Source organism: Microchirus variegatus, assembly GCF_963457635.1.
Source record: "Microchirus variegatus genome assembly, chromosome: 12".
In the NCBI taxonomy this organism is placed as follows: domain Eukaryota; kingdom Metazoa; phylum Chordata; class Actinopteri; order Pleuronectiformes; family Soleidae; genus Microchirus; species Microchirus variegatus.
The window spans coordinates 11,704,389-11,731,641 of NC_139813.1; the positions used below are offsets into that span (position 1 = coordinate 11,704,389).

Below are 27,253 nucleotides of genomic sequence, written 5' to 3' on the forward strand. Positions count from 1 at the left end.
CTTTGCCAAAAGGTGGCACAGGTTTGCTGGAATTGCAGATTCAAATGTGACAGCCGTGCACTGCTTCTATTTTCAGGAGACATTGGCTGGATTTGAGTGCTTATCATCATTTGTTTGATTGACATTTAGCAGACATAGCAGTCTGTAATTGTAATGTTTTTACCTCAGTTTTAGACCATTCAGCATGAGCTACAGTAGAAAGGTATCTTATTATGCAAATACTGGAGAACTTGCAGTTGCCCCTGAGGAAAATACATACTAAATACCACAGCTACTCTTTCTGCCTTGCTGGGTAAATACACACATGCATACAACAGGCAAACGGTCAACGTTTTTGCCTCACACTGTTTTGTTCATTATACTTGTATTTGTCGTAATTAGTTCTTAAGTCTTGTCAGTATTGATTCAGTCTCAAAAAGTACAAGGGCTCTCGATGTCTGCACAATGTAAACTATAAACGCAAGTGGAAACTGATTTTGCTGCTAAGTGTGACATTAAATGTATAATAATCTGTCACATCACCTTCTTCCCTCTGTCCAGTTCTATTGTATCCACTCTGCTGGCCTTGATGGATGGCTTGGACAGTCGTGGGGAGATAGTGGTCATTGGTGCTACAAATAGACTTGACTCTATCGATCCAGCACTCAGGAGGCCTGGACGCTTTGACCGGGAGTTTCTGTTCAACCTGCCCGACAAGAAGGTGAGAAGGATTATAACATCAATATTGTGTGCAGTGGACATGTATACACATGTACACAATCATTGTCATCACATCGACTCTTGGTTTTACTGAACTTCAGATGTAGGAACGATTTGCTGACCTAAAAGATTGCATCCTACAACCCTAGGTTCACTGTTGATGTTTTGACAGAGATACTCATTAAGTTTCTGTTAATTAAAAAAATCTATTTTAGCCCTTTAAAAAAAAAAGATAATCTAAATGCTTTAATGTTGCATGCAAGACAGCAAAACTGTTACATGTGTGTCAGTGATGAATACTTCAGTGGAGGTGCCTCCACCTCTTTGACCCTCTTTAATGGGTCAGCTTGCATCATTTTTCCACACAGTAGGATGATTGGTAATCAGACTAATCTGCAGGCCATTGCCGGCGGAGCTCACCAGTAGTGTGCCGCCTCCACCTGATTGAAAACCTCGCCTTTGTGCAAATGATGTGCTTTTCCTCTCGCTCCCTCCTGGTACTGCCCGAGTTAGAGACTGATATAAAGTCTGGCTCAGCTGTGTGGTTTCAGTGGGGAGGATGATGATGTGATGAAAGGTGATGAAACCCATTGCCCTTCATTTGTGACAAAGACCACTTTGTTTCTTATGCATCATCATCAAAGTGCTGTCCTGTAGAGATGTAGCAATGGACTGAAGAGCATATTGTGCTGAAGTGTGTGAGCGAGCCCTTTAGTTGAACTCAGTCATGCAACCAAGTTTTATAATTTCTTAGATGGAATTGTTAGGTATGGTATTATACGAATTTTAAGGATGCAACTTTTCTCATCAATACACCCCAGTGTCACTCCAGTACTTTTTATCCATTTTAGGAATAAAAAATATAAATAATATGTAGTTATATCTATTTATAGTTATGTACATAGTCACATGTGGTGATTGAGTGATTTGAGTTTGAGAATTTGCTCTCACAGTCAGCTTGGTAATGCACACATCATTATCATTATCTCACATATTCTTGTAAATTAGTTAATTGTGTTTTGGCTTCATTTGCTTGCATACATACTATAGCTGGAGTTGGTCATTGAGATATATTCTGCAATGAAGCTCTGATAAATTGCAAAATGATTATTTTCTTAATTTCTCTCATACCAAGAGCATATCCAATAATGTCACAACTTATCAATGTACCGTTTTTATAAATTATTCTTTGAGCCTTTTTTTGGATGGATGATATGATTTCCCCAGATATAATTATTATGCACTTTAATTTTTTCTAATCTTGTTTTATTCAATGTAGTGTTTTGCATATCAATTCACATCTTACACCTTTGTTAAAAGTGGGAGCTAAACTTGTTACTTTGTCATTGTTTTTTCAGATGTTGTTGCACCAAGGCGACAAGGGAATTCTTGTACTAACTCTATTTTTCTTTTTTGTCATTTTACCCTTGGCCATTGAAATTCCTCTGTTCAGGCCAGAAAGCACATCTTGGATATTCACACACAAGACTGGAGTCCCAAATTGGCTGAGCCATTTGTAGAAGAACTTGCAGAGAAATGTGTTGGTAAGAGTGATTTCTGTGTATAAAGCTGTATGCCATCTTTACTGTGTCACGTCAAATGACTACTTTACACAGGGGCTTGTCATTCATATAATTGTGGGATTTTTGTAAAGCTGAAATTCAGGCCAATGAATTTTTAATCCATCTTTGTGGCTCTGATGTGCTCTTAGGCTACTGTGGGGCCGACATCAAAGCACTTTGTACGGAGGCAACCTTGGTGGCACTACGTCGCTGCTACCCCCAGATCTACGGCAGCAGCGTCAAACTGAAGCTAGATGTCACCTCCATCGTCCTCGGGCCTGGCGACTTCAGCAAGGCCATGAGGACAATCGTCCCAGCCTCCCAGAGGGCGCTGGCTCCCCCAGGCCGAGCTCTGTCCCCCACCCTCAGGCCCCTACTGGCTAGCTCTTTCTCCTTGGTGCTGAAAGCTCTGCTCCGAGTCTTCCCCCATGCTCAGTGTACTGACAGGGACAACTCACGTGGTAGGGATCTGGGACTGTGGTTTGAGCCGCAATGTTTTGTTTTCACTTTCAAGCTGCTGACTGCTGCTTCTCCCACCTTGACTCCTGCTCTCTTCTCCCCTGCCACCTGTCTAACTTGTTAGTGTGCTTTCCCTGTTGGCACTTTTGTAATGAGGTGAGGAAAAAGAGATAATCAAGTACTTTATGTTACCCTCACACACTGTACACAGAACTTGAGGTGAAACGTCCCCCCATGAGTATTCAGAAATTAGATTGGATAACCAGTCATTCTGTGAGCACTTCAATAACCGAGCTCCCACTCCAGTCAACAAGAGCATTTTCACCAGATTAACTGCAGTGCAGCACAATCCCAGGGTTGTACTTTTTGCACCCAATCACAACATGAATTTCCCAGGTTGCAGTTTTGCTTTAAATTCCTATTAGATTTCACCTAATAGGCCAGATCTCTTTTTTTACACTTACCTATCTGGTGAAATGGCCACATTAATGTCATCAATAGGGTTTCTTTCACAATTAAATTCTGTAGAAACAACATTAAATTGCATTTACTACCATTATTGTTCAGTAATTCTAGTAAATACGTTTTTGTGCAAATGCATGGCTTGATGGGCAGTGTTTCCTCTTTCCTAGGCGGTGACAATCAACTGCTTGAAGAGGAATTTTACAGCGACGATGACAATGAGGAGGGCTCTGCTTCCATCTATGAAGCCGAGCCCGCTGCATCCCCAAAACAGTCTTCTTCTGTAGTGCCCAGACCCTTCCTCCATTTCTCTCGGTGAGTCCACAGACAAACATTTTCATGGGTGCTTCGTGACACAGTTGTTATGTTTAAGAAAGTGAAAGGCTTATTTACATTTTTTATTTACAAGCAGTTAGTCGTTTTCTATGAAGTGAAGACTGATGACTAAATGAATAAAACAACACCCACACAGACCCTTACCAAAATAGTGGTATTGCTGATACATACTGGCTTTTGTCATTACATTTTCATGTGTCACTATATAAATAGGGGCTAATATTGATCTCATAGTTCGTGGAAATGCAGTTATCTTTTTAGTAGAGGGACATGGATTTGGGTCAATTATCAGTCAAGCTGTCCTGGTTCTGTTTTAGGAGCTCAAACCATATATGATGAGAACCAGCTTTAACTGACCTTTGTTTCTGAAAAATTAAAATGCAACCCACTTTAGTGGCTCATGCAATTTCAACTTGTATTTCATTAGTTGTAAACAAAAGGACAATTTGACTGCCACGGCGTGGCGATAATGGGAGAAGACGTTCCAAACTTAACAGCACCAATATATCATTTTTTATTTGAAGTCTTCAAAGTTGAATAGTTTTTTAAACAAATACAGGATGCACAATTCTGTTCTGTTCATTGCTTCACTCTGGGCTTTTACTTATTTGGTGTTTATTGGTACATCTAGTGGTAATATGTGGTATACTGGTCCAATATGGCAATTGAGTGAAACAGTATCAGATCTTAGAAGTCATCAGAAACATCCAACTGTATAATAAGATGAATCAGCAGCAAAAAGCCCAGTCACTTCACAGGCAGCATGAGTGCAGAGCAATGGGCTAGAGCATCAAAATAAAACAAGAAGGTGTGATGAGACGATTCTAAATCCAGAGTGGCAATATCTGCTTCTCCCCTGAGAAGAAGTAACTAGGTTATTTAAATACTGACCTATTGCTTTCAAATTACTAAAACCATTTTATTGATGGACCTATTAAGCAGTAATCAAGCTCAAATCTTCAAGCCTTACACAATTTTCCCTACTCAAGCACAAAAAAATCTCTCCAGGCACATGCATATTTATAGATGTAGAGAATCTTTATTGGCTGGTAAACAAAACAGCACTTAATGCCTATCGGCTCTATGTCTTCCCCAGTGGTCCCTAAGCCAAGGTTAACTGGCTGAATAGTCAAATCTTGTTTGTTTGACTTCTGTGCAACAATGGAGGATAATGGGGAATCTTTGGGAGTGTCAGTGACAGATTCCTGCAGGTGGAGTCACAGATAGGCCACAAATCCTGCACGAGCCAGATGAGGGTAGATGACACTCAGTAGGTTTTTCGTGGAACAGTGTGAAAAGCAGACCTTCACTTGCCGTAATCAGTCAGCTGCAGTCAGGTTGTAGTCTGTGCAAATATGAGGGCTGGCTATCACTGCTGATTTCCACCAATCAATTTGATTCTGATTTAACTCAGTTTTCAATATGATTCTAATCAAAATTATTTTAAAGATAATTTTGTTTCCATGCCACTTTTGGTTTGTTATGCAATTTTTCACAGAACTAGCACTGCAAAATTGTACATAATTTGGATCTCTGTAACCTGGCACATTATTAAAAATATTAATGTCTACATAAAAAGTGACAACAAAGTAGTTGGGGTGGTGTGAGTGCAAATCTAGCTTCAAAATAGTTGTCACTGGCATTCGCTGTCCGCCGCAGCAGACGGAGACAGCAGCTGTGTGTGCGTGTGTGTGTGTTTGTGAGAGAAACTTGCTCTGGTCGCAGACGGATCATAATGTAATGTTTGATGGGCATGGGGGGGTTGTAATTTGCATCCAAATTATTTGCACTCTCGCTCAGTCCAATGTGCTAAGACCTTAAGAATTAACGTAACATGCCTTGACGTGATAAAGGTCTCTAACAACAACAGAAAAGGCTGCTCAATTTGTCGCTCGTCTTTTTTTTTAAAGAGGGCTCTCGAGGGCTCTGAATACTCAAATCAACACGGCAACACGGAAAACCAATTAGCATTCAGGTCCCTAGTCACGAGTACGTACTTCTTTTCCGAGGAAAGTTTGGGTTTCAAGTGAAAGTTTTTTTGTTTTTTTTTATTCCCTGGGTAATTTTGGTGGAAACGTGGCAAGGTTTTTCAAAATCCTGGGTAAATGAGAACGGTTCCTGCAGTGGGAAAGTGGCTATAGTAATGAATTTTACAACAGTGCGACAATGCAATTAAAGATTCTGATTTGGAAAGTGTCGGGGAAAAATCGACAGGAGAGCATGGCAACATTTTATTAATTTATTAAACTTCCAACGGCTCATCACATCAAACACGGAATTTATGAACTTGCACATCAACAGAAATTATTTTCAAAAATCTGTAAATAGTAAGCACGTCACCTTCTTAGGGTCATCCTTCAAACTTTACTATCTGATAAACTTTGTAGTCGGCAGCGCATCAATCGTAAACACTGAAGTGAAACTGAAGACGCATCTTCCAATAAAGTTTCAAAAATGTTGTCATTCCCATCCCTAATGCAAAGGATACAGTTAATGGTATAAATGAAAAGAGGGTTTTATAAATTGATTTTTGGTCTTCCAAATAAATATCCATATGAATCCGCAACTCAATTTTGTGAAACCAGCCCTATTAGACAGAGGACTCTTTTTCATTATATAATGTAGTGGAAATTGTAGGTTAGTCCAGATTTTACAGGCTTCTATTATTCTTCCTCTAATCACTTAGCTTGGTAATGAAATATGTTTCTTATTCAGATGTTATCTGGACCTCATTTTATCCTGATTTACCCTTATGATGTTATATTTTGTCTCTCAGATTGTTATCTCATCAATTTGTCCTACTTGTATATCATCCTGCTCTTGTGAAAGGTTCACTGAAATAACATGCTACAAAAACAAAGCGATGGTAGCATAATATTGCATTATTTTGTGTCTTTTATTGGGATGGTTAAAAGGGATGACTTTAGAAAAAAAGACCATCCTTTTTTCTAAAGAGGTTTAAGTCATTACTTAATGTGTGTCTTGTCTTAATTGGTCAGTGATGTAATCGCTCCCAGTTTTGTATTTTTGTGTCAAAATGTGTGGGGGAGAGTCTTTATTATAACCAATGTTTTACTGGTATATAACGGGTACTGAGGTGGTTGCACAGTAGAGACTATCACTGTATTTATGGTAATCAAAGTGGTTTCAACTACTGCTGCAAATGGTAAAATAAAAATGCTTGTTTCAAATGCAGTACAACCTTTTGTCAGTGATCATCAGGTAATATCTACTGTGCTGACTATGAACTCCCATCTGCCTCCAGCTCTGCCCTCCAACAGCCCTCAGCATTCCGGCCTCGTCTGCTGTTGGCCGGGCCCTCTGGCTCAGGACAGAGCTCCCACTTGGCCCCTGCATTGCTGCACCATCTGGACAAGCTGCCAGTGCACCGCCTGGACTTGCCCACACTCTACTCTGTCAGTGCTAAGACACCGGAAGAGTCATGTGCTCAGGTAAAACACAAGTACCCACAGAGGGCGTCTGCGCACACAAGGGGATTTGCATTTATGGTCAGATTTGCCTGTTTTAGGTTTATAGCGACTTCTACTCATTTGGATTTATCTTTGTGATTGTAGGTTTTCCGAGAGGCCAATCGGAGTGTACCCAGTGTGGTGTTCATGCCGCATATCTCTGAGTGGTGGGAGAAAGTGGGCGACACTGTGAAGAGCACCTTCCTCACCCTGCTACAGGATGTGCCCTCTTTCAGTCCGGTCCTTATCCTTGCCACTGCTGAGACTCACTACTCACACCTGTCAGAAGAGGTACAAACACAGCCACTGTTCATACCTGGCATTAATAAAACTCATATGATCACAAGTGCACAACCCTTACAGCAGTACAGTACAGTCGGTTCACACCTGGCACGTGATGGGTTCTTCCAAGATACACACACACACACACACACACACACACACACACACACACACACACACACACACACACACACACACACTGATATCTTGGGTTTATGTCAAGCCTGATCTTACATTTTCTGATTACATAATTGCAGTTGATGAAACGAATTCCTTTAATGTGATACCAGTCGAGGCCAAGACGAGATTCAAAGGTTCCTTACCTCTATAACAGTCAGGAGCGTGAGTGCAGACACATACAGGGCATCACAGTCAAGATCTTCTGCTCCCACAGTTTTTATCTACTTTGGCTCCATCTTCCTTTTCTTGTCATTTATCCCACTGCCCACTTTTCTCCCTGGATATCCTCACTGTTGCTCCTTCATCCTCCTTCTTGGATTTATTATTCTCTTTCTGAAAGCCAAAGCAGAATCACACCACCTGCTGTGGGTTCATCTGTAAGGGGGGCATTGCAGGGAAGTGGAGGAAATGTACAGGGAAAAAGAAATGGAGAAAAGTAAGGAGGAGGGTTTTCTCCTGTCATGCAGCAAGGGTTTTAATTGGGTCAGAGCCTTGACAGGTCCAGGAACATTCCTGAATTTGTGTGTGACTGTTGTTTAAGGAAGACCTCAATCCTAGCCATGCTCCAAGTTTGAGATTCTCTCTGTAGTAGACTCATTAGCACTTAGACACCTGGTCATGTTTTTTCTCTGAAGCTTGTTATTGCTTCTTTTTCTATTATCTTCTTCTTTTGTTTCTGAAATGTAAGTTATTATTTGTTGTCTTCATGTTGTGCTCTTGATAGTTCACGGAAATCCTTTGCATTGGATTAAGGTTTCACTCCACTGTTTTTGTTGAGTAGATTCTATGTTAAGAAAATAAGTATAGAAATGGAGGCAATCAGTCCCTGCAAGGCATACAGTGGCAGTTTCTCTGGGTAAATTGCCATTTATTACATTCTAGGTGACTGGAAAAACTGTATAAGATTGACAGTTACACTTTAATATTAAATTACCTTGGTCACCAAACCTGTACCAGTGTTGAGCAGCAAACTAATTTGACATTCCCACTTGTCAAAATACGAATGGGAAAGTGTTGAATTGACATACACTCCCAGGTCAAATGACTTGGGCAATGCACGTGAGGTTTTATCAGGTCAGATCGTTTTCGTCATTTTCGTCAGTTCATTCAAGTTCTTGCATCATTTACAGTGCAACGCTGCCATGTGCAGTCATCTTCTGGCCTTTAGCCATGACTGTTGTAGTGAATCTTACGTTTTAACACTTGGGCATTTGTGACGTTCACTTGTAAAACAGCAGGGTGAAAGAAATGCCACAGGGCAGACCAACCACTGGCAATGGAAATGATGTTAATCACTTGGGTTCCAATATCTAAGGTATATCTACTGATTTTTGTGTGAAAGATTGGACCAGTGGGCTGCTCAAGTTAACACAGTCAGCATGAGGGGGTCAGTATTGTCCTTGGGATAAGCAGGCTTTCTCCTGTGTGATCTGTATTGCACACTGCTAGATTGCAGTAGGATTGCAACATCACAGTTGTTAATCACTTTAAGGTTTTAACAGTTAAATTGTAAAAATGTCAGTTGGTATGTCTGTATCACACAAAAGGTTTGTCCTCTCTTTCTACAGTATAATGATGGCAATGATAAACACTCCGTTTAATGATGAATGGTTGACAGAAAGATGAACATTATTGCATCTCTGTTGTGTTGGACTGCTGCCCAGCCACTGCTTTACTATGAGAAAATGCTCCTCGTGTTGACTGGCCACTGACATTTTGGCAACACTGTACATGAATGGAAGATTGATTTCTTTGAAATAAGCTGCTTGGCACTGCTTTAGACACGCTTTAGTTGAAAGGTTTGTAGTTATGACCTATTACCTGATAAATGCATCAACTCTTTAAAATGTATCTGAACTTTCAGCTGTAAATTTTGACATAACTCCTTTACTTTGAAGGACTGGGCATCTCTGGCAGGTTTCAAGCACTTTTCTACAGTTGGGTTAGGGTTACCTAACCAGTCACCTCATTAAACCAAAACATTAACACTCTGAATGGCAGTGTTATCAAGACTCTGCTCACTTTATGTAATTGCAAAATTTCAACATCAAGAAGTCTGTGGGTGTGCTCTCAACGCCACTGATTTTCGTTGTGATGCAGGAAATACAAGCTCTTTGTTGATAAGATTATATCTTGTTGTTGGTCCCACTGAAAAATAGGTTGCCATGGGATTTCCAGAGAGTATGATTGGCCGACTAGCAGCTTTGTTAGGGCCCAAGCACCGACTGTTGGAAGTCCCTATTGTATCTGCTCTATTTTTTTCCCCACTTACTCTTGGACAGCATTTTTGAGGGCCTTGCCGTGCATGAAAACTCACCAAACTGGATGTGCATACCAGGTGATCTGACCGTTTGCAGGAATAGCATGCAGCAGCACGTCCGCCCTGTCTCTATGCCTTTTCATCTTCTTTTTATGGCCAATCGATCTAGTCATTGCACCACCTAGTAGCAACAGGAAACACATTCAGTAACTAACATTGCTTCCTTTACATGATGCTTTCAGGGTGTAATCTACATTTGCTGTACTCTGACATAACAAATTACTGATGGCCCCTCTCTAGGGCCACGTATTGGCCATTGTCGTTGCTCCGCAACCCAAGGGACTGTTCAGTGCTACTTGCAGCCCAAGTTTTATTTAATAATAGGGCTTATTTCTAGGAAATAGTTGCAGTGCTTATTTGTCTCAAATGCATTATTCAGACGGTATTGTTTTATGTCTGGGTATGGGCATGCCGCAGTCTTCTGTGCTTTAAGTGATTTGGCTATATGTGAGAGTGTTGCTTCGCTGTTTGGCTCTGAGAACATAGTGACAGCTGCTGTCTCAGCTCCAAACCTCAGCAGGGAGCAGGCACCATCTCTCCCCAGCCAAAACTGACACTGCAGGCTTGGGTCCAACGACACGGCCTCCTCCCCTCCCTTAACAGCCGCTCACTGCGCATAGATCGACTTCCTTTTTGGTGGAGGGCTGAGGGAAATTGCCAGAACACGTGTTCGTTAGGGTGAAGTAACAGCAGTTACTGACAGCAGTTGGAGAGACATGGCATCCCATCAGTCTTTATGTTCAACACTGCTTGGGATTTGCATTCTCGGACACTGAGGGTGTAACTTATGAACTGCATGTTAAATGGGAACATTTATGCTGCATTTTACCGTAAGGACATGAATATTAATGATCGAGTATGTGGTCTCAGTGCTGAGGCACAGCTGATGTGATGTAGTAAACAAAAAGAAATGTGTTCAGGCGACTGACATTTGGTGTATTTTGCAGTAATGGTTAGCTGATACTATGGGATTTCAATTCCTGAGGCTGTTATTTAAGAAGAAAGCTGGCCAATGGCAGATATTATGTTGATATTACATTACATGCCATTTAGCAGACACTTTTATCCAAAGTGACCCACAATTGAGTACAACCAGGTGAACTTGTGACCATGATGTCTCTGCACACAGGAGTAGCGGTCTTAACCACTGAGCTGCTCCAGCCCCTGAGCTTGAGACCTTGAGCTGTTTATATATACATATATATGTGGTATAATTGATGATATAGTTGTTCAATTAAAAAATGCAATATATGCTGCATGTTAGAAGCAATGTATAAATCAGTTGTGCATAACATGTGCTCTGTACTTTCATATTTGGATGAACATAATTAAAAAATGAACTATTTTAATAAGTTAAAAGAAAAAACAACAACAGTGTAGATATGTGCAGGCCAGTTTGGTTATTCACCTTGTCATTACTGCAGATGGCCTTTATCTTAAAATGCCAGATAGCTTTCTTTTTTTTGTTGTTTTTTTTTTCCCACGACAGGAGGGTTAGATTTAACTGAGACTGGGTAACCTTTAAAGTGAAGTCCATATACACACCGAGTTATCAGTTTTCTAAAATAAACATTCATTGTGGTCATCATCTGCCACTAATTTACCACACGTCTAACAGCTCTGTTTATATTCACATTTAACAAGTACAAACTTTTTCTAACTATTTTATTCACTCTGACAAATTACAGTGCACATATGAAAAACCTCAGTGACTCAGTGTGCTGTTGCAGTACAATGGAAAGTAGTGGTCGACCAATATTGTCTTTTCTAAGGCCAATATTGATACCAATTATTACGACTAAATGAGGCTGATATGAAACCAATATGCCATAAAAATTAAATGGTATCCAAAGTTTTAAGTTGTACATACTTCATACAAAACTTTGATTAAATGCCTTTAAAAGTCTGGAACTAAAAAAAAAAATCAGGAACTACCGTCTCATGAGCCAAGGGCAAGAAATGATGGCACATTCTTTATTTTTTTTCTATTGTCATTTACATGGATGCTTGGTAACGGATTATAATTAGCCGTAAGTGTCTCCATGTTGTTGTCAACTGTCAGTTGAATTAGCAGCTTGAGAACAAATGGCCCAGAGGCAGAAACAGCAGTGGAGCCATAGCACCGCACTTTGTATAGATTAATAACATTGGTGATCTTTACCATAAAATACCATTAATTGACAAAATGCCTAATATTGGCCTCCAATGATGAGCCAGGCCGATAATTGGACGACCCCTAATCTGAAGTTCAAGACGGTGTCATTCATTGTCTAAAGTTGTAAGGAACGGTTGGCCGGAATTATTATTTGGAAAATTGACCTGCGTTAATGCTGATGCAGCACCAGTCCTGGCGATCTAATGCTCCATCTTGCCCCGACTCAGTTGTCACTTATCTGCACTTCAGTACATCATTGTTCAGATGTTATCAACATTTTTCTCGTGCTTTGTTTATTTCAGGGCTCCTGCAGCACTTCTGTGTGTGATCTCCTCTAATCTCTGAGAGTTCCGAGTATCATCTTTAGACTATGGTGATTAAGATAGGCGTCTCAGCTGTAGCTGCTTTTATGTGGATTGCCTGAGGGACTATTGACTCGAGATGTGTTTTGCAGCATGCTCATTCTCCAGCTACTTTTCTTTCTTCAGAAAATTGAGACGGGGAAGAATCAAGTTAGGATGTTTTTGGTAGCATTAAAATCAATTTTCAACAGAATTTACCATTTTATCAGCACAGGTGTCCAATGGTGGTTAACTATTGTTATAGTTAGCCAGGCATCCCACATTATATCCCTCGCTCTCATTCATAGCCCACCATGCATTTATGAAACATTTATGTTTCCCCACTCCTGCAGCTAACACCATGATTATATGTACTGAGAATCATTACCTGCCTCCTACTTTGACGGTGTCTGTCCCCCCTACTGTTTTCCCTCATATATTTCCCTGTTCCTCTTTTTTTCCTCTCCCTGTGAGGAGAGAATCCAAATTCCAGAGAGAGGATAAGAAAAAGAACATAAGGAGATGTGGAGAGAAAGGGAGAACAAACATGCCATGTGTAAGAAAGGGGATCGATGTGAAAGACAGATGGGGAGCAGCTATAAAGTAGAAAGTAGGTGCTTAGCCAGCATCTGGGCTTCCTGTTGGGAGCAGCCTTGAGCTCCAGCAGAGAACTTCATCACAGAACAGAGTTGGGATCTGTGATGCCCTCTGTAGCCTGAGTATAAATGCACACCAGACATTGAGGTAGCTGGGATATGGCTTATGTATATTCATGCATTAGTGTTTGCTTTATTATAGATGTTTAAATCCTAATTAAGAGATTAATTGGAATATAAACAAAGACTAATCCCTCAACTATGGACAGTTTTTGGTAGCTGTACATATGGCAATATTTCAGGATAAATCTATTTCTTTCTCAACTTGTACACTCATCTTTTCCCGCCAGTTGTTATTTTGACACTAAATATTGCATTTTAAATTAACTTTTCTGCTTTGTATAGCGTTAATCTAGTCTTGATAACCATTCAAATGTGATTTACACTCCAATTTTGCCATTTACCCATTCACTCACTCATACAGCGTATCTATGTACAGCGCACTTTCTATCACTCATCTTTCCTACCCTTTCACACACTGCCGGCACAGCTGTCAGGAGCAGCATGGGGTTAAGTATTTGCCCAAGGTCTAGTGGCGGGGGAATCACACCCACAGCCTTCAAGTTGAAAGACACCTCGCTGTACCACTGTTTCCTTTGCGTTTGTGAGAAAAATGACGAAAACAGTCGACATTTACAGTATCTTTCTGCAACTATGAGGTTGTTTTCATTTTCTGTCTTTATTTTTTTTTCTTAACATTTTTACGACAAAACAAGGCATTTAACAGAGAAAAATAGCTTAAATGGTAAGAAAATTATTACGTCCCTGTGCCAACTGACAGATGTAGGTACTTTTAATATACAGTATAAGCACTCGTAGTTTGTGCTGTGCTCAGTTCTGCGTTTGCTATGTAATAATAATAATAATAATAATACATTATATATGTATATATATATATATTATATATACTTTCGAGACACTCAAGGTCGACACTCAATGTAGTAGTAGCAGCTGATTAAAACAGGCATATCAGCTACACTGTGTACTCAGTAATTCAATATTTATGGTTGTGCTCATTTCCAATTTACCCCTAGCCCCCCAAAAAAAAAAATATTGAGCAATTCCTTTAATTTACTAAATGAAATACAATAAAATTGGATGAAAGTCAGTATGCTTATAATCTGATCATTGTGAAGAGGACCTAAAATAACAAATATATTAGACTAGTGTGCTGCCCTATGAACAAAAATCCATTGTACTTTTTGTTTTATGACTTTAACTATTTTTTGCACATGTGACCATTTTATTAAAAAATTTATTAAAGTGAATGATTATTTTATTAAAATTGTAATTATTTTGGTTGCAGGTGAGAAGTATGTTCCAGAGGACCTATGGTGAGGTAGTAACGCTGTGCCCTCCAGGAGAAGAGGACAGGAGGAGCTTCTTCTCTGACTTGCTGCTGGTCCAAGCAACCAGGGCTCCACTACGCCTCAGAAGTGCAGGTACTTTATCTCTGCTGTTTTTCCAAGAGAGCATGTACTTGTCATGCTTACTTTAAATCTTTCCCACAGCCCGTTTTAGATCCTTTGAAAGATCCAATAATTATTTATGTTATGCTTTATTTGCTTCATATAACAAACAAATCATTAAAACAAACTCTTTCAAGGTTTGGGAAACGCCAATCAACATTTTCTTTCATTTTATGGACCAAACGATCACCCAATCGACATATTTATTATGCATTATGTCTGGAGCTGCAACTATCTAAAGTAAAGTATGATCTAAAGTTGCTTCTATTATTTGATGAAGATGGCAGACTACATTATGGATCAATTTGGCAAGTTTCATGAAAATGACCTAACAATTTATGTGTTCATTAGTATTTCAATTTTGTTTGACCCTATTGGGGCAGCTTTAAAAGACAGTATCAATAGAGGTCTGGGGTAGAAATGGGAAAGTGGCTCAGTCCTCTGTGCTCTTTAGCCCTCATTTCCATTTCAGTATGAGAGAATTGTCCACCCAGGCCTTCACATGGAAATGGTGCTTAGCAGTTTTCTGCCAATTCCTCATTGATACAAGATAGGAGTCTCCTGCATTACTTTCACGATGCTCTTCAGGGATTCCGGCCTGACTAAGAAGGCAGTCTAGCTTCCAGCAGAGAGGACAGCCGAGAAGCAGGGAAAGGAATTGCTATGAGTGGGCCCCGCCGCTATTAGCCATAATTAGAATCAGGGTTTGGATTGCTGCTTGTGAGTGAAGTGGCCTTAGGTGCTGTGGAGCCTTCCTAACGATGTCTGCAGATGCCTTGGGGTAGGACTGGTGCCTTGGGAGAGCAGAAGGGGATATCTGCTTACCTTGCTTCATCATTCTGTCACTCGCTAGAGGCTATTCCTTACTGTGTCTCAAAACCTGTGTTTGGGAAGGAATGTAGATATATTATTTTCCTCAGCCGCCAGAATCTTGAAACATGCTCGATCCAAAGTTGTTTTTTTTTCTTTTCTTTTTCTGTCTGCAATGTGTTGGGGGAAATGGTTGAGGATCATGATTGAGACACTGTTCCGTTGTCTACTTCTCACAGTGGCCCATCTGTGTGTTGGTTGTAGTGATTTTGCCTTTGTGTTTTGTTGTTGAGTGCTATTACAACACACAGATTCTTCACTTTTTCTTTTCAAACTCCCTCGGTGTTACATTTTCAGGTCTTGACAGAAATGGTGTGAAAACCGTATTTATTTTGGGTCATCTCTTTTTTTTTTTGCTTCTCACTTGTTTTTTTTTAATGCTTCCCTCTCAAGAGAGGTGTGAAGAGGTTCTGCCAGTGGCAGAGGCTCCAGGTCCCAGAGTGCTGTCAGCAGAGGAGCAGCGCCGCCTGGCTGAACAGGAGGAGAACACGTTACGGGAGCTCAGGCTCTTTCTCAGGGATGTGACCAAACGCCTAGCCACTGACAAACGTTTTAACATCTTCAGCAAGCCAGTTGACATTGAGGAGGTAAGGAGGATTGAAGCCGTACTCGGGTTAGTTTGACAAAGCCAGGTTTTTATTGAAATTAACTGTTTGTGTGTGTCAGGTGTCAGACTACCTTGAAGTGATTCGGCAGCCTATGGACCTGTCTACTGTCATGACCAAGATTGACACTCACAAGTACCTGACAGCCAAAGACTTCCTCGTGGATGTTGACCTCATCTGCAGTAATGCTTTAGAATACAACCCTGACAAGGACCCTGGAGGTGAGAAGGAACTGATAAAAACCTCCTTGTTCATTAACATAATCATACCACCAATCTGCTATAATTAAAATAACTGTTTAAAGGGCACATACTAAGCAAAATCAACTTTTTAATAATTTTAATACTAATACCAGTATTAGATTATTAGATTCTGGAAGCCCTATGAGTAGGCAAAGTGTGAAAAAAGCTGACTCACTCATGTTTTTGTGGTCTGCCTCAGTCTAAGTACGGGTGATAAAACACGCAATGTTGACTTCCACGCTCATTGCTACATCACAATGAGACATTCCTGGGATTGTTGTCTTGCGGAGTTCCGCTTTGTCCCTAAAAAGAAAAAAGTGCAGAGAGTGCAGGCGGAAGTCTGCAAAGTGTACTATTATTGGCTGCACAGAGTTCTACACAAACTTCCAGCCTCAGAGGATTTATCTATTTTATATTATATGACGGCAATGTGCCAGCTGAAGTCGGCAAATGATGGCTTTTCCAAATGCTAACTGCTGTTAGCTGCCGGAGCCTCAGTGACACTGACGTAGTTTCCTGTGTCTCATTTGCATTTAAAGAGACAGGCACTCAAAACTGACAGTTCTTAACAGGGCTGTTTTGCCAGGGGGGTTGAACTGCTATGGTGCTTCAACCTTAAGGTATTTTGACCAAAGTATGTCACAGACATGTTCATTAGGACACCAGGGAACTAAGTCAACTTGTACAAATAGGGTATAATATGTCTCCCTTAGAACACAACATCACAGTACATCACAGCGCTGTCTGCCAATCCTGAGATCTTGTAGCGACAGATTGACATTAGATGGAAAGAAATCAAATAAGTAAATTTTCCAAAGGTTCTTTTTAACTTGAAACTATATACTCTAAATTGAGTGTCCATACATACTGTATATCTATCGATTGACATTGCCCATGAACATTTTTGCAGCAGCTGTCCCTTGATAGTAAGTCACTGTTGGACTGCCCTCATAAGTTTGATGTGTTCATGTAGCTGTCATTGCATTCCATTAGGCTGTGTTTATTTGAGTAAAAAAGTAATTAAATTTAGCACTAAATTACTTATGAAGAGGGCCTCCAGGCAACAGAACCTCTTGATAGTTTTCTTCAACATGGAAAACAAAGTGCAGTACTTTACAGCCTTGTGAAAATTGCATAATCGCTGTGTATTTCATACTTTTTAAATAAGACAGGCTGCATATGCATAAAAATTTAATTCTCTTTTCTTCCAATTTGAGCTAACTTTTACTTTATCTTCCTTCAGCATCTTTTTCTTAACAGAACATGGTCATCGTAATGAGGGCTAGAATACAAACAAACAAATAGGCCTTATTTGCAAGAGCTTACAGGAAGAGTAGGATTTATATTTATTATTTAATTGGGACTGATGTGTGCAAGAGAGGTAAAGGCCTGTGTAAGAGAGATACACGCCTGTGTATACACGGTAATAACCTGGAGAAATGGAAACGATTTAAGAACAGCTTGTTACACAAAAGAAAAGAAAAAAAGCTTTCCACCAGAATCTAATCCTCAGTAGAAATACCAGTAATATTAATTGAAAGCTACATACAGTAGGTCTGCTTCAGACCATTCAATTGATGTGACCATTTTAATTTTGCCTCATGTGTTTAGCTGCTTTGGTTCCCTCACTAGGATATAGCTGGCTGATACTAATGGGAAGCAATTCTCTGCCAGCTCAAATGAATAAATCATATCTCTGTCTTTGCAGGCAAGGGCCTGGGTCATTTGTTGGAATGCAGGGTCTACAAATGATACACTAAAGGGGAAAAAATGCAATTAGGCAGTTTAATAAAGAAGACTAACGAAGGCTCTTGCCTGCTCATCCAAAGCTTGGCCCAGGGAATATGGCCCAGACCCTGCACAATTATGCTCCCTGAGAAGTTCCACACCAGCTTGCAAAGTGCTGAGAAAAAACCTCATTATCTTGCTGTGGTCTGGTTCTCTGTGTCCATCATTGTTCTGTCCCCCATTTACAGTCATGTTGGCTTCCTTGTCTGTTACCTCCTCACACAATATGCCTCCACGATTTGAGTTGGGGTCACAAATTCTCCTTTGTTGCTTGAGGGAAATGGTGATTACAACCATCTGTCAGTTCCATAACCTCCAGTGAAGGAATGTGTAAACGGCAGCGTTGTCTATCAGTCTTTTCTGTTGTTGAAGGGTAAGTCAGACAAGGTCCACAAGGGTGCTGATTCCCTCCTGGTTTTCCATCCTGGCCTTTTGAATCCCTCCTGTGCCCTTGTAATGCACTTGTAGGTATCAGTAGGCTGTTAGATACACCGTCACACTCTCTCACACACAGAAATAGCAATTAGCCAGCCATCATCCACTTAGACAAAGAAAGCGGGCATGTGACCCTTCTGCCACTCTCTGCCTGAGCTGTTCTTCCTCTGCCTGCTGTAATGAGAGACGGCCTGTTTATAGTGACTGTGATTTTGGCCTGCCTCTTGATCTCGGTGTTTATTTTCTTCCCATGGATGAGAGAACAGGAAAGGAGGAGGATTTAATGGTGCTGCCATACATCTAAGAGAAAAAAAGGACAGCTGCTATGAAGGTGTAAGGAGTGCACCTGTGTGAGAGAATGTCTAATATTACAGTTGAGACTCGAGGCATGCGCAAGTTTTGAATATTGTATGTGCAAACACTTGCCTTTGTCATTAATAGATTTTTTTTTGCATGCCCAAATTCTTCCCCCATATTTTTTCTGAAAGCCAAAGTCCACCTCTACCCTTCTATTCAAACTGTGAGAAAATCCTACAATCCCCGTTCTCACAGATAGTTGAGTAGGGAGGGCTTTCTATTGACTTCGCCTTACGTAGATGATGGGTTGTGGAAAAAATGCAACATCAAACTCAAAGCTATAGTCCTACACAGGCTTTGATGGTGTGAGAAAAAGAAACTGACAGCTAAAGGCAATACAAGTGACAGAATGCCCTGTTGAAATGTGTCCTGTGTTGCAAAGGGCATATCCTTCAACATACATAACACACATCCACACATATAACCATAGTTTTATTTTTTTGTGACACAAATGTTGTTTTTTCTTGTTCTAGACAAGGTGATCAGGCACCGAGCGTGCAGTTTAAAGGACACATCCCACGCTATAATTGCTGCTGAGCTTGATCCGGAGTTTGACCGCATGTGTGAAGAGATCAAGGAAGCACGCAGGAAGAGAGGTAAGAAAATAATGCACCAAAACAAAATGGAAAGTAGGTTTTTAATCACTGAAGACACATTAGAGATTGTAAGTAAAGGTAAACTACCATGTCTCATTTCACCTTAATCTCAAATAAATAATCTTGTCTCCACTGGCCTTTTTATCAAGGGATAGTAGTTTTCAATATATTACTGGAGTAGCAGACTAATGTAGCTCACTAATAACAGTGAACTTAATAGCATCATTTGTTTATCTAAATAAATAAACACCTTGGAAGAATAGTTATTTACTTGAATAACGAGCCCTGAGCCAGTTCATGTTGGCTTTGCAGTTCTTTGTAGAAAATATTCAATAGATTATTTTGGAGAGCAGAAACGGCTTTTAGGGGAGAATGGTCTGTACGGCAGCCCAGCAGCACTTGATGAAGTTGAGTATGTGGCGCAGAATGGAGGAATGCCCAAGGCTGTAGAGGCTTATGTTCCAGATAGAACCTTCTGTGCTAGAAGTCTGCTTGGTGCTCTGCATCTGTACACTCACAAAACAGCCCTTAGCAGTGCTGAATTGAATTTGGGTGAATCTAAATCAGTCTTTTGCACATAGGAAACATACACACACAGATGTAGTTGAATAATATGCATGCATTTTTTAACATGTTAGTTTTTTATATGTTCTCAACGGTTGGAGCACACCGGGATGTAATCATATACAATTATTCCTGTTGTTTTGCTTGTCAACACGGGAATAGGTTAATTATGTTGAACACCCGGCTTTGACTTACTTACTGTAAATGAAGTGTTAAAATGTGCTCGTCATGAAATTAGTGTAACTTGAAGAATCTTCTTGATGTATGCAAGCAGGTGTATGCTCGCCAATGTTATAAATAGCTCTAGAGGACTGTGCAATGTGGCATGCAGTTCATTGGAAAAATATAATCACACCAAATTATACATGGTATATTCAATAATTAGCTAAAAGTGTGGAATCATGAAAAATCTTTAACTACCTTGTATACTTCTTTTACTGAATGACCATGAAAATATGCCACATTGTGTACCTCATAGTTTTCTTCCCAGTGTGGGAGTACAGAAGCATTCTGCTTTGTAGTACCATGCTTTTATCTTTTTTACAGAGATGACACTGTAACTCACTTTGTGTTGCCTTTTTTTGTTCTGTTCTACTGTACTGAGGGAAATGCACAAGAAACCCTGATTTCTCCTTTAAAAATCTTATCTACAGTATGCACCGCACTACCCCGGCAAGGGCCTATTGACTTCTGACTTGAACCTCAGAGGCCTGAATCTTTTCAAAGATGAAGCAAAATTCAGAAGTCACTCTGTTGCTTTTGATTTGCTCTTTTAGCAACTAAAAGCACAAGATACTAAATGAATATTGCAGGAGCAGAAGTCAACTCCCTGAGCTGAGGATGACAGCAGCATTTCATCTTGCAGTCAAGGCCCTGATATAAAACTTTCAATTAGGCCAGCATTGCATGATGTCCAGTTGCAGCAGTTCTCAAGACTCGTACAGCATCTGGGTGGGGGGTTAGCCACCATGACAAGGTGAAAGGAACAGTAATAATCTTGGCCAAAGACTTAAATATCACTTGATGTCAAAGTTGAATTGTCTCATTTTACAGGTCTTGTGCTCCTCTTCTGCCGTTTACTCTTCTCACATTCAGGCTCTCAGAAAGAAATGTGCAGCTATTGCAAATTATAACCGTCTGTAGTTTTTGCGTCAGTATTTGTACTGACGATTGTATCTCATTATGTTTGTTTATCATATCTGATTTTTCACATTGTCTGGACAAACATCTACACACACATGCATTTCAAAGAGTTTCATATGTGTTTGCCCATTTACACAAACATGCGAACACCAAGTGCCCACATTATGAGTTTTGTCTATTGTTGCTAACTGATCCTCTGTGGGCTCTGCAGACCCCCAGACACCAGCTCAGCCGACGGCAGTTCCAGGCGCTGTGGCAACCAGAAAGCACCAAACTGTAGGAGAAGAGACAGCCAAGAGCAGCACTCAGGGCGAGGCCACTTACAAACCGTGCACCAGCACCACGAGTGAGTATTCAGTCCTTCACACACGCTTCCATAAATAATACGCAGCATAAACCATGGGTTTGATGAGAAGTACAAAGTGATGATGCATATAGGTGCCCTCTTTACCCACCAAAGGACAAGTGCCAAGTCTACTGCCATTTCTGGGAATGCACACTGAATCAGGGCCGCCCCTGACTAAGGACGGCAATTGGTTGTCATTTGAGGCCATTCATCGACTAATCGTCGGCATGTTGATTTTAATGTAAATCTTAAACATTAAACAGATGTGCCACGCACAGAGCGAGCCACATATTTCAACCTGTGCAGCGCAGTAATGACTGAATGGATCGCAAAGAGGATCTGAACATTTAGTTGAATTTTAATACATCACAATACATCATACTTACTTTTAACAAGAACACAAATTATAATGAGCCTTTGAATGATTGATTTTTACAAGAGAGCGCAATGGCGTACACCCATGACACACACCGCAGCAAATGTCAGATCAACCGGCGAAGTAGACTGAGAATTTTGTTGATTTTCAACACGGTACTTAATCAACCTGTAACACACAACGACAATAAATTGTTTCTTAACGATGAATTTTACAACGGTCCGGACACCGTGCCTACCACTTGTTAACAACGACAAAACAATTAAAGAAGTAACTTATCCCGATTCTGGACGTGTAATCAGCAGGAGAGCATGGCGACATTTTATGAATGTATTGAACTTCAACTGAATAACATTACTATCAGTCATCACGCAACTTAGGAACTTGCAAATCAACAGAAATTATATTAAGAAGTCTGTAAAAACTTAAATAAAAAACATAAACAAATTGGCTTACAAATTAATAAATAGGAACATAGCAAATAATGACCAAATTCCTACCTGACATACTATTTGATAAACTTTGTCAGAAGCGCATCAACAGTGGTAAAAACTGACTCAAACTGTCAGATTGACAACTGTATTTACAAAAAGTTCACTACTTTGTTAACTTAAAGAAGTTCCAAGAAATTTCTTCAAGTACATATCGTTCAATTCAATTTTATTTGTAGCTATCCAAATCACAGCATACATTATCTCAGGGAAAGGCAGACACCTTTACAACATTATAGAGTGCAGAGAAACCCAACAATTCACACAATGAGCAAGTACTAGGCATCAGTGGAAGAAGAAAGTATTCTCTGACAGATGTGCAGCCATCTGCCTCGATCAGTTGGGGTGAAAGGAAAAATGGAGGACAGAGGAGATAAAGGGGAGAGTAGAGTCTATTTGACTCTCAAAATCTCAAACTTCAGCTTTATTCAGCATTTTGCTTTTTCTTTCCCTGATGCAGCAGCAAGCAGCTGTGTTTGTATTAAAACAGTATATACCAGTTGTATGTGATATCATACACTGGCCTCCACGCACACACACACTCAGCAGTAGAGAAGAAACACAGTGAGCAGACTCATTAGCAAGACTGCTCTCCCCTAAACACTCAGAACATGGCCACGCCACAGAGCAATTACATGCCCACCTGTAGAAAACGCCGGGTGCCTTAGGGTGAAGGGAGGGCCGAGCATAAGCAGGGGGCAGTCTAATGAGGCTGTTACCTGAGTGAATCAGGGTAAGTAGGTTTTATATGTCATATGAAAAATGCCCCAAGACTAAATATGGAAATTGAGATGGGTCAGAAGAGGCAGGAGATGTTCAGAATCGACCTAAGGCATTAAGGAGTGTGCAGATGGACTGTAGTGTGTGTATAGGGGCAAATGGTGTGTGTTCATTGAAGCTCAAATTAAGACTGATTTCTGTGTCTGTGCAGTTCATCTGTTTGTCACAAGGTGGTGCATGTCTCTCATAGGAATATTTGCTAATATATAACCCCTGCTGTGAGTGTAAACCATTCTCCCATTGAGACGAGTCTCCTTTTGAGGGATGAAGGTTTCAAGCTCATTGCTATTTATCTTGTCCTGCTTGGCCTAAATGTAGCAGCTGTAGACTGTAGTGGACTGGGGAGTGAATATTTAGACTTAGTTGCGTAATTTTATCCTTCAACACTAGTGTAAGCTTAGCAAGGTATGCTTCAGTGCAAGTCTGTAAGACCAGGTGAAGAGTTATTGTTTTGTTTAGGGGTTGAGATGAAAATTTCAGTTTAGTACTGTTCAGTATATCAGTCACTTACTACAGCCTCGATTCCCATGGGGCTCATTCAATGTTCTTTATTTACAGCCTTGACATTTTATATTGTATTGCATGGTATTCTACATGTGTGTCTAACTACCTTACACATTGACTTTTATTATCTGTTTATATAGTGGAGCTAGAGTTGGCAGTTATTTTAAGGATTGTTCCATTTAGTGTACAGTAAAACTGCATAATCACTCTGACACAAATTAATTCACACATTTCTAGCAATATGAAAGAAATGTAAAGAATTTGAATTTGTAATGTAGGCTGATCTCTTTTTTGTGTGACAGCCAACTGTAGTTTAATGCTAGTTTTAGCTTCAGTCCCTATCTACATAGCTAAATGTCACAGATGCGGACCACCAATTTAGTTGCTCTTGGGAGAGTCGTTATCAGCCTCCACCAGAGGCTTAATTAATTAGGCTAACCCAGGTGATTAATTTGTGATATCGGCAGCCAGTTCTCACCTGGAGCACCTCAGCAAGGCAGCTATTAGGCTAATTGATCACAATGTCAGTTATGTCTTGATATGACACAAGTACATAATGAAAGCACAGTGTATCTGCTAGTGGAAATGGCAGCTTCTCTTCCAATATAAAGAGTGAATGAACAGCGCATGAAATTGTACCCACAGCAGCTTGGACACTGTGGGGTTGTTGGATTCCCTTCCTCTTCTGTTGAATGTCAGGACATTTGGAGGTTTGGGTTATCCTATATCATTACCTGCAGGGTGAAGCCTATCTGGAGCTGTTTTGGTATCTGCAGTTCTATAGGGCTTTTATCTGGGCCACCTCTTCTCTCTCTTTCCATCCCTCATTTCAGCTTGCCCAGAGCTGAAAATTACCTGTGACATTCAGATGTAACAGAAAGTAGTGGCAGGGATGAAATGTGCTTTTTTGAAATTGTGTAGAAATTTATGAGAGTGGCTTTTTGAAGGCTAACGATATTTCTGAATCATGTGTTAAAAGCAATGTCTGTGGGTGAGACCAGTTGTTCAGATGCTGGTGGTTTGGACATCTTCTGCTACTGTCAGATCAATCAGGTGTAGGAAGAAGGGAGACATCGCTGCTGTTAAAGCACAAGAAAAGAGGAAGAAGAATATTGCTTAAATTAGACTGCATGGATAGTTCTGGCGTGCCAACCCCCTATTGCTTGCGCTTCTGTCACACCTTCCCCAGAGGAGCATAAAACCCATGGCCCAGTACCTGGGCTGCAGTCCTGGGTTCATTCGTAGTGCATCTCACCACAAGGATCCAGTTCAAATGGAGTGCTTTCCCTTCATCAATAATTAAGTTCTCTCAGTTTTTCTCTTTCACTCTTGACTGCTTTTCACAGGCTAAAATGAGCTGGGGTGGGCTTTGGTGCACAGAAGTCACATGATATGCCTAAAAAAAAAAAACATATTTGATTATTCTCTTGTTTTCCTTAATTGTCATATGCAAACACAAGCCATATGCTTCTGTGTTTTCTTGCCATAGTTCAACAGTGTTTTTTCCCACCTCCACTTGTCAAGATTGTCCGCATTCAACTGTTAAACTGCAGAAGAAAAGAACGATGCATGCACTGCACAATGTGTCCTCTCTGTCAGTCAATAGCACGCCCAAGGCAACAGCCACTAGGCTGCATTCATGTAGATTGAACGTTACTGTGTCTTGCCTCTCCCCTGCCTTGTATCTTGCAGCAACAGACGGTAAACAGACAGCCCCTCTCCTCATTGTCAATATCAGACTATCACAAGACCTTGATCGGATATTCAAATTACAAATAAGCACTTGCGTATCACTTTTCCTCAGGCTTAAGTACTAACTGCAAAAAAGAATGGCCTGTGTTTTTCCATGGATAAAAGGACATTGGTCACACAGCCTGTAACATGCTGAAATGGTCACATTGCTCAAGAAAATATAGGTTAATAAGGTGTCCTTTCATTTGAGAATAATATTGTATAGTCGAAGACAAGTTTACTTGCTTTTCTCTTCTATCCCTTATTGTTTACAAGGACATTGGCTCTATTATTCTTACTGAATGCAAAGTTAAACCATGGTGCCAGTGTGTTTTGTTAGTTTTACCTGAAGTAACTGCAGACTTATTGTTGCCGTTGTTGCTTTTGTAAAGCTTTTCTTTGTGAGTTGTGCCTTTGACGCACTGTCTCCTGTCAATGGAACTAAGGTGACATCATGTGGACGTACTGTTGGCAGATTTATGTAAATGTACAGGTTGTACAGTTTTAGTCCAAGTGACCTATAAAACTACCCACACTTAAGAAACTTGAAACCCCTTGTTTTATCTTGCATCAAATTTCATCATATTTCCTTTTCCATTTCACATTAATCAGCAGACTGCCCCCATTTTCTTACTTCACTTCATGTTTGCTTTCACATTTGAAAATTGGAATGCAAATTGTGATATTCAAATTCTGTCATTCTGCCAGTTTGCCAAACATTTACTCAAATTAGCAAATTGTCCAAATTTGCACTATAAAGAAGTAAAGAGTAGGCTGCTTGTGGGCAGCGGGAGAAAACTGCATGAAACCAAGAAGCTGTATTAGTGATCTGAACTGGACACTGAATTTTTCCATCCTACAGTATTTTGCTACCAGGCAAAAACAATCTTGAGCTGCACTCTCGCAGACATCCTGTGGTGCTCGCTAATAAAATCCATGCAAAGCATGCAAAGCCCCAAGCGAATAAGCACTGAGCGTAAGCTGCCATTTGGGCACAGATTTCTCATGGATTGTGGCACCATGCGTGAAATGAATGTAAAATCATCCATGATGCCTCTTGCTTCCATTTATTGTTTCAGGGAGGAGATGAGCTGACATCAGTGTTAGTGTTTCAGAAGATTCATTCTGTGTCTGTGGGTCTTTTCATTTCCACCATGCATAGTTTAATCTGTGTGCTAAGTGTACACAGTTGACAAGGTTGGGTGGTGATCCTCTTCACGGGATTTTAATGCCTTGTTTTATTACTGTGCAATGCAGATAAACATATTACTGTAAACAGCTTACATTTTTGCCCGAAAGAAATGAGCCCAAAGAGTTGTGCTGGAATGATTGAACTTTGCTGCTCATTGCCTCTGTGCATGCCCAATGACAACAAGCTGTGCTGCCTCAGGATATTAGGACAGAGTGTTAATGGGTGTGAGAGAGTGGCTTTTGAATGCTAGAAAGGATGAGTTGTTATGTAGACAGGTTCCAGTTATGAAATATATGGTCACTGCCTTTTAAAGTGCTAGGCTTAGCAATGCACAGGCAATGACAAGATTAGGGCAAGAGTGATTATAGAAAATATATCGCTGACACAGATTTGTAGAGGTGTCCCTATTGAACAGCATTCCCTTGGTGATTTATCATTTTAGTGCTGGTTTTTTCCCCCTTCGCCTGTTCAAGCCTTGTAAAGCTTAACAGCTTTTACAGTGTCTAAATGCTGAAATTACTGCAGATTGACTGGTTAATCAGATAACTGGACCTCAAGTGACACATGCATTTCTTATTGAGATTATCACGCCAGGAATATCGTTTCGTCAAAAATCACATTTAGAGGCTTCCATGGCTGTGACGGGTGCTGATTTCATGATGAAAGATCTCACTTTTCCCTCTGTCTTTCACCAACACCGAAGCAACTCACTATGTCAGCAGTTTGGATGGACGACAGACGGGGAATTATACAAGCCACCCCTGGGATTTTACTCATTGTTTTTACCATTGTGCAGTCAGCTTCAGTAAACATCATATAGTAAATAAGAGGTCATGAAATGC

General features: G+C 40.4%; 1 protein-coding gene across 1 annotated transcript in view; it reads left to right on the plus strand.

Moving 5' to 3' along the window:
- Positions 1–27,253, plus strand: part of atad2b (ATPase family AAA domain containing 2B) — a gene marked incomplete at both ends in the record, with an annotated part of 64,039 nt that overhangs the window by 5,812 nt on the left and 30,974 nt on the right. Inside the window, 11 exons of the mRNA XM_083899102.1 lie at positions 541–700; positions 2,153–2,243; positions 2,411–2,722; positions 3,353–3,497; positions 6,784–6,970; positions 7,094–7,279; positions 14,229–14,364; positions 15,655–15,848; positions 15,928–16,087; positions 19,162–19,284; positions 21,203–21,337. Coding sequence (XP_083755228.1) covers positions 541–700; positions 2,153–2,243; positions 2,411–2,722; positions 3,353–3,497; positions 6,784–6,970; positions 7,094–7,279; positions 14,229–14,364; positions 15,655–15,848; positions 15,928–16,087; positions 19,162–19,284; positions 21,203–21,337 — 1,829 coding nt within the window. The remainder of the gene's footprint in view (positions 1–540; positions 701–2,152; positions 2,244–2,410; positions 2,723–3,352; positions 3,498–6,783; positions 6,971–7,093; positions 7,280–14,228; positions 14,365–15,654; positions 15,849–15,927; positions 16,088–19,161; positions 19,285–21,202; positions 21,338–27,253) is intronic.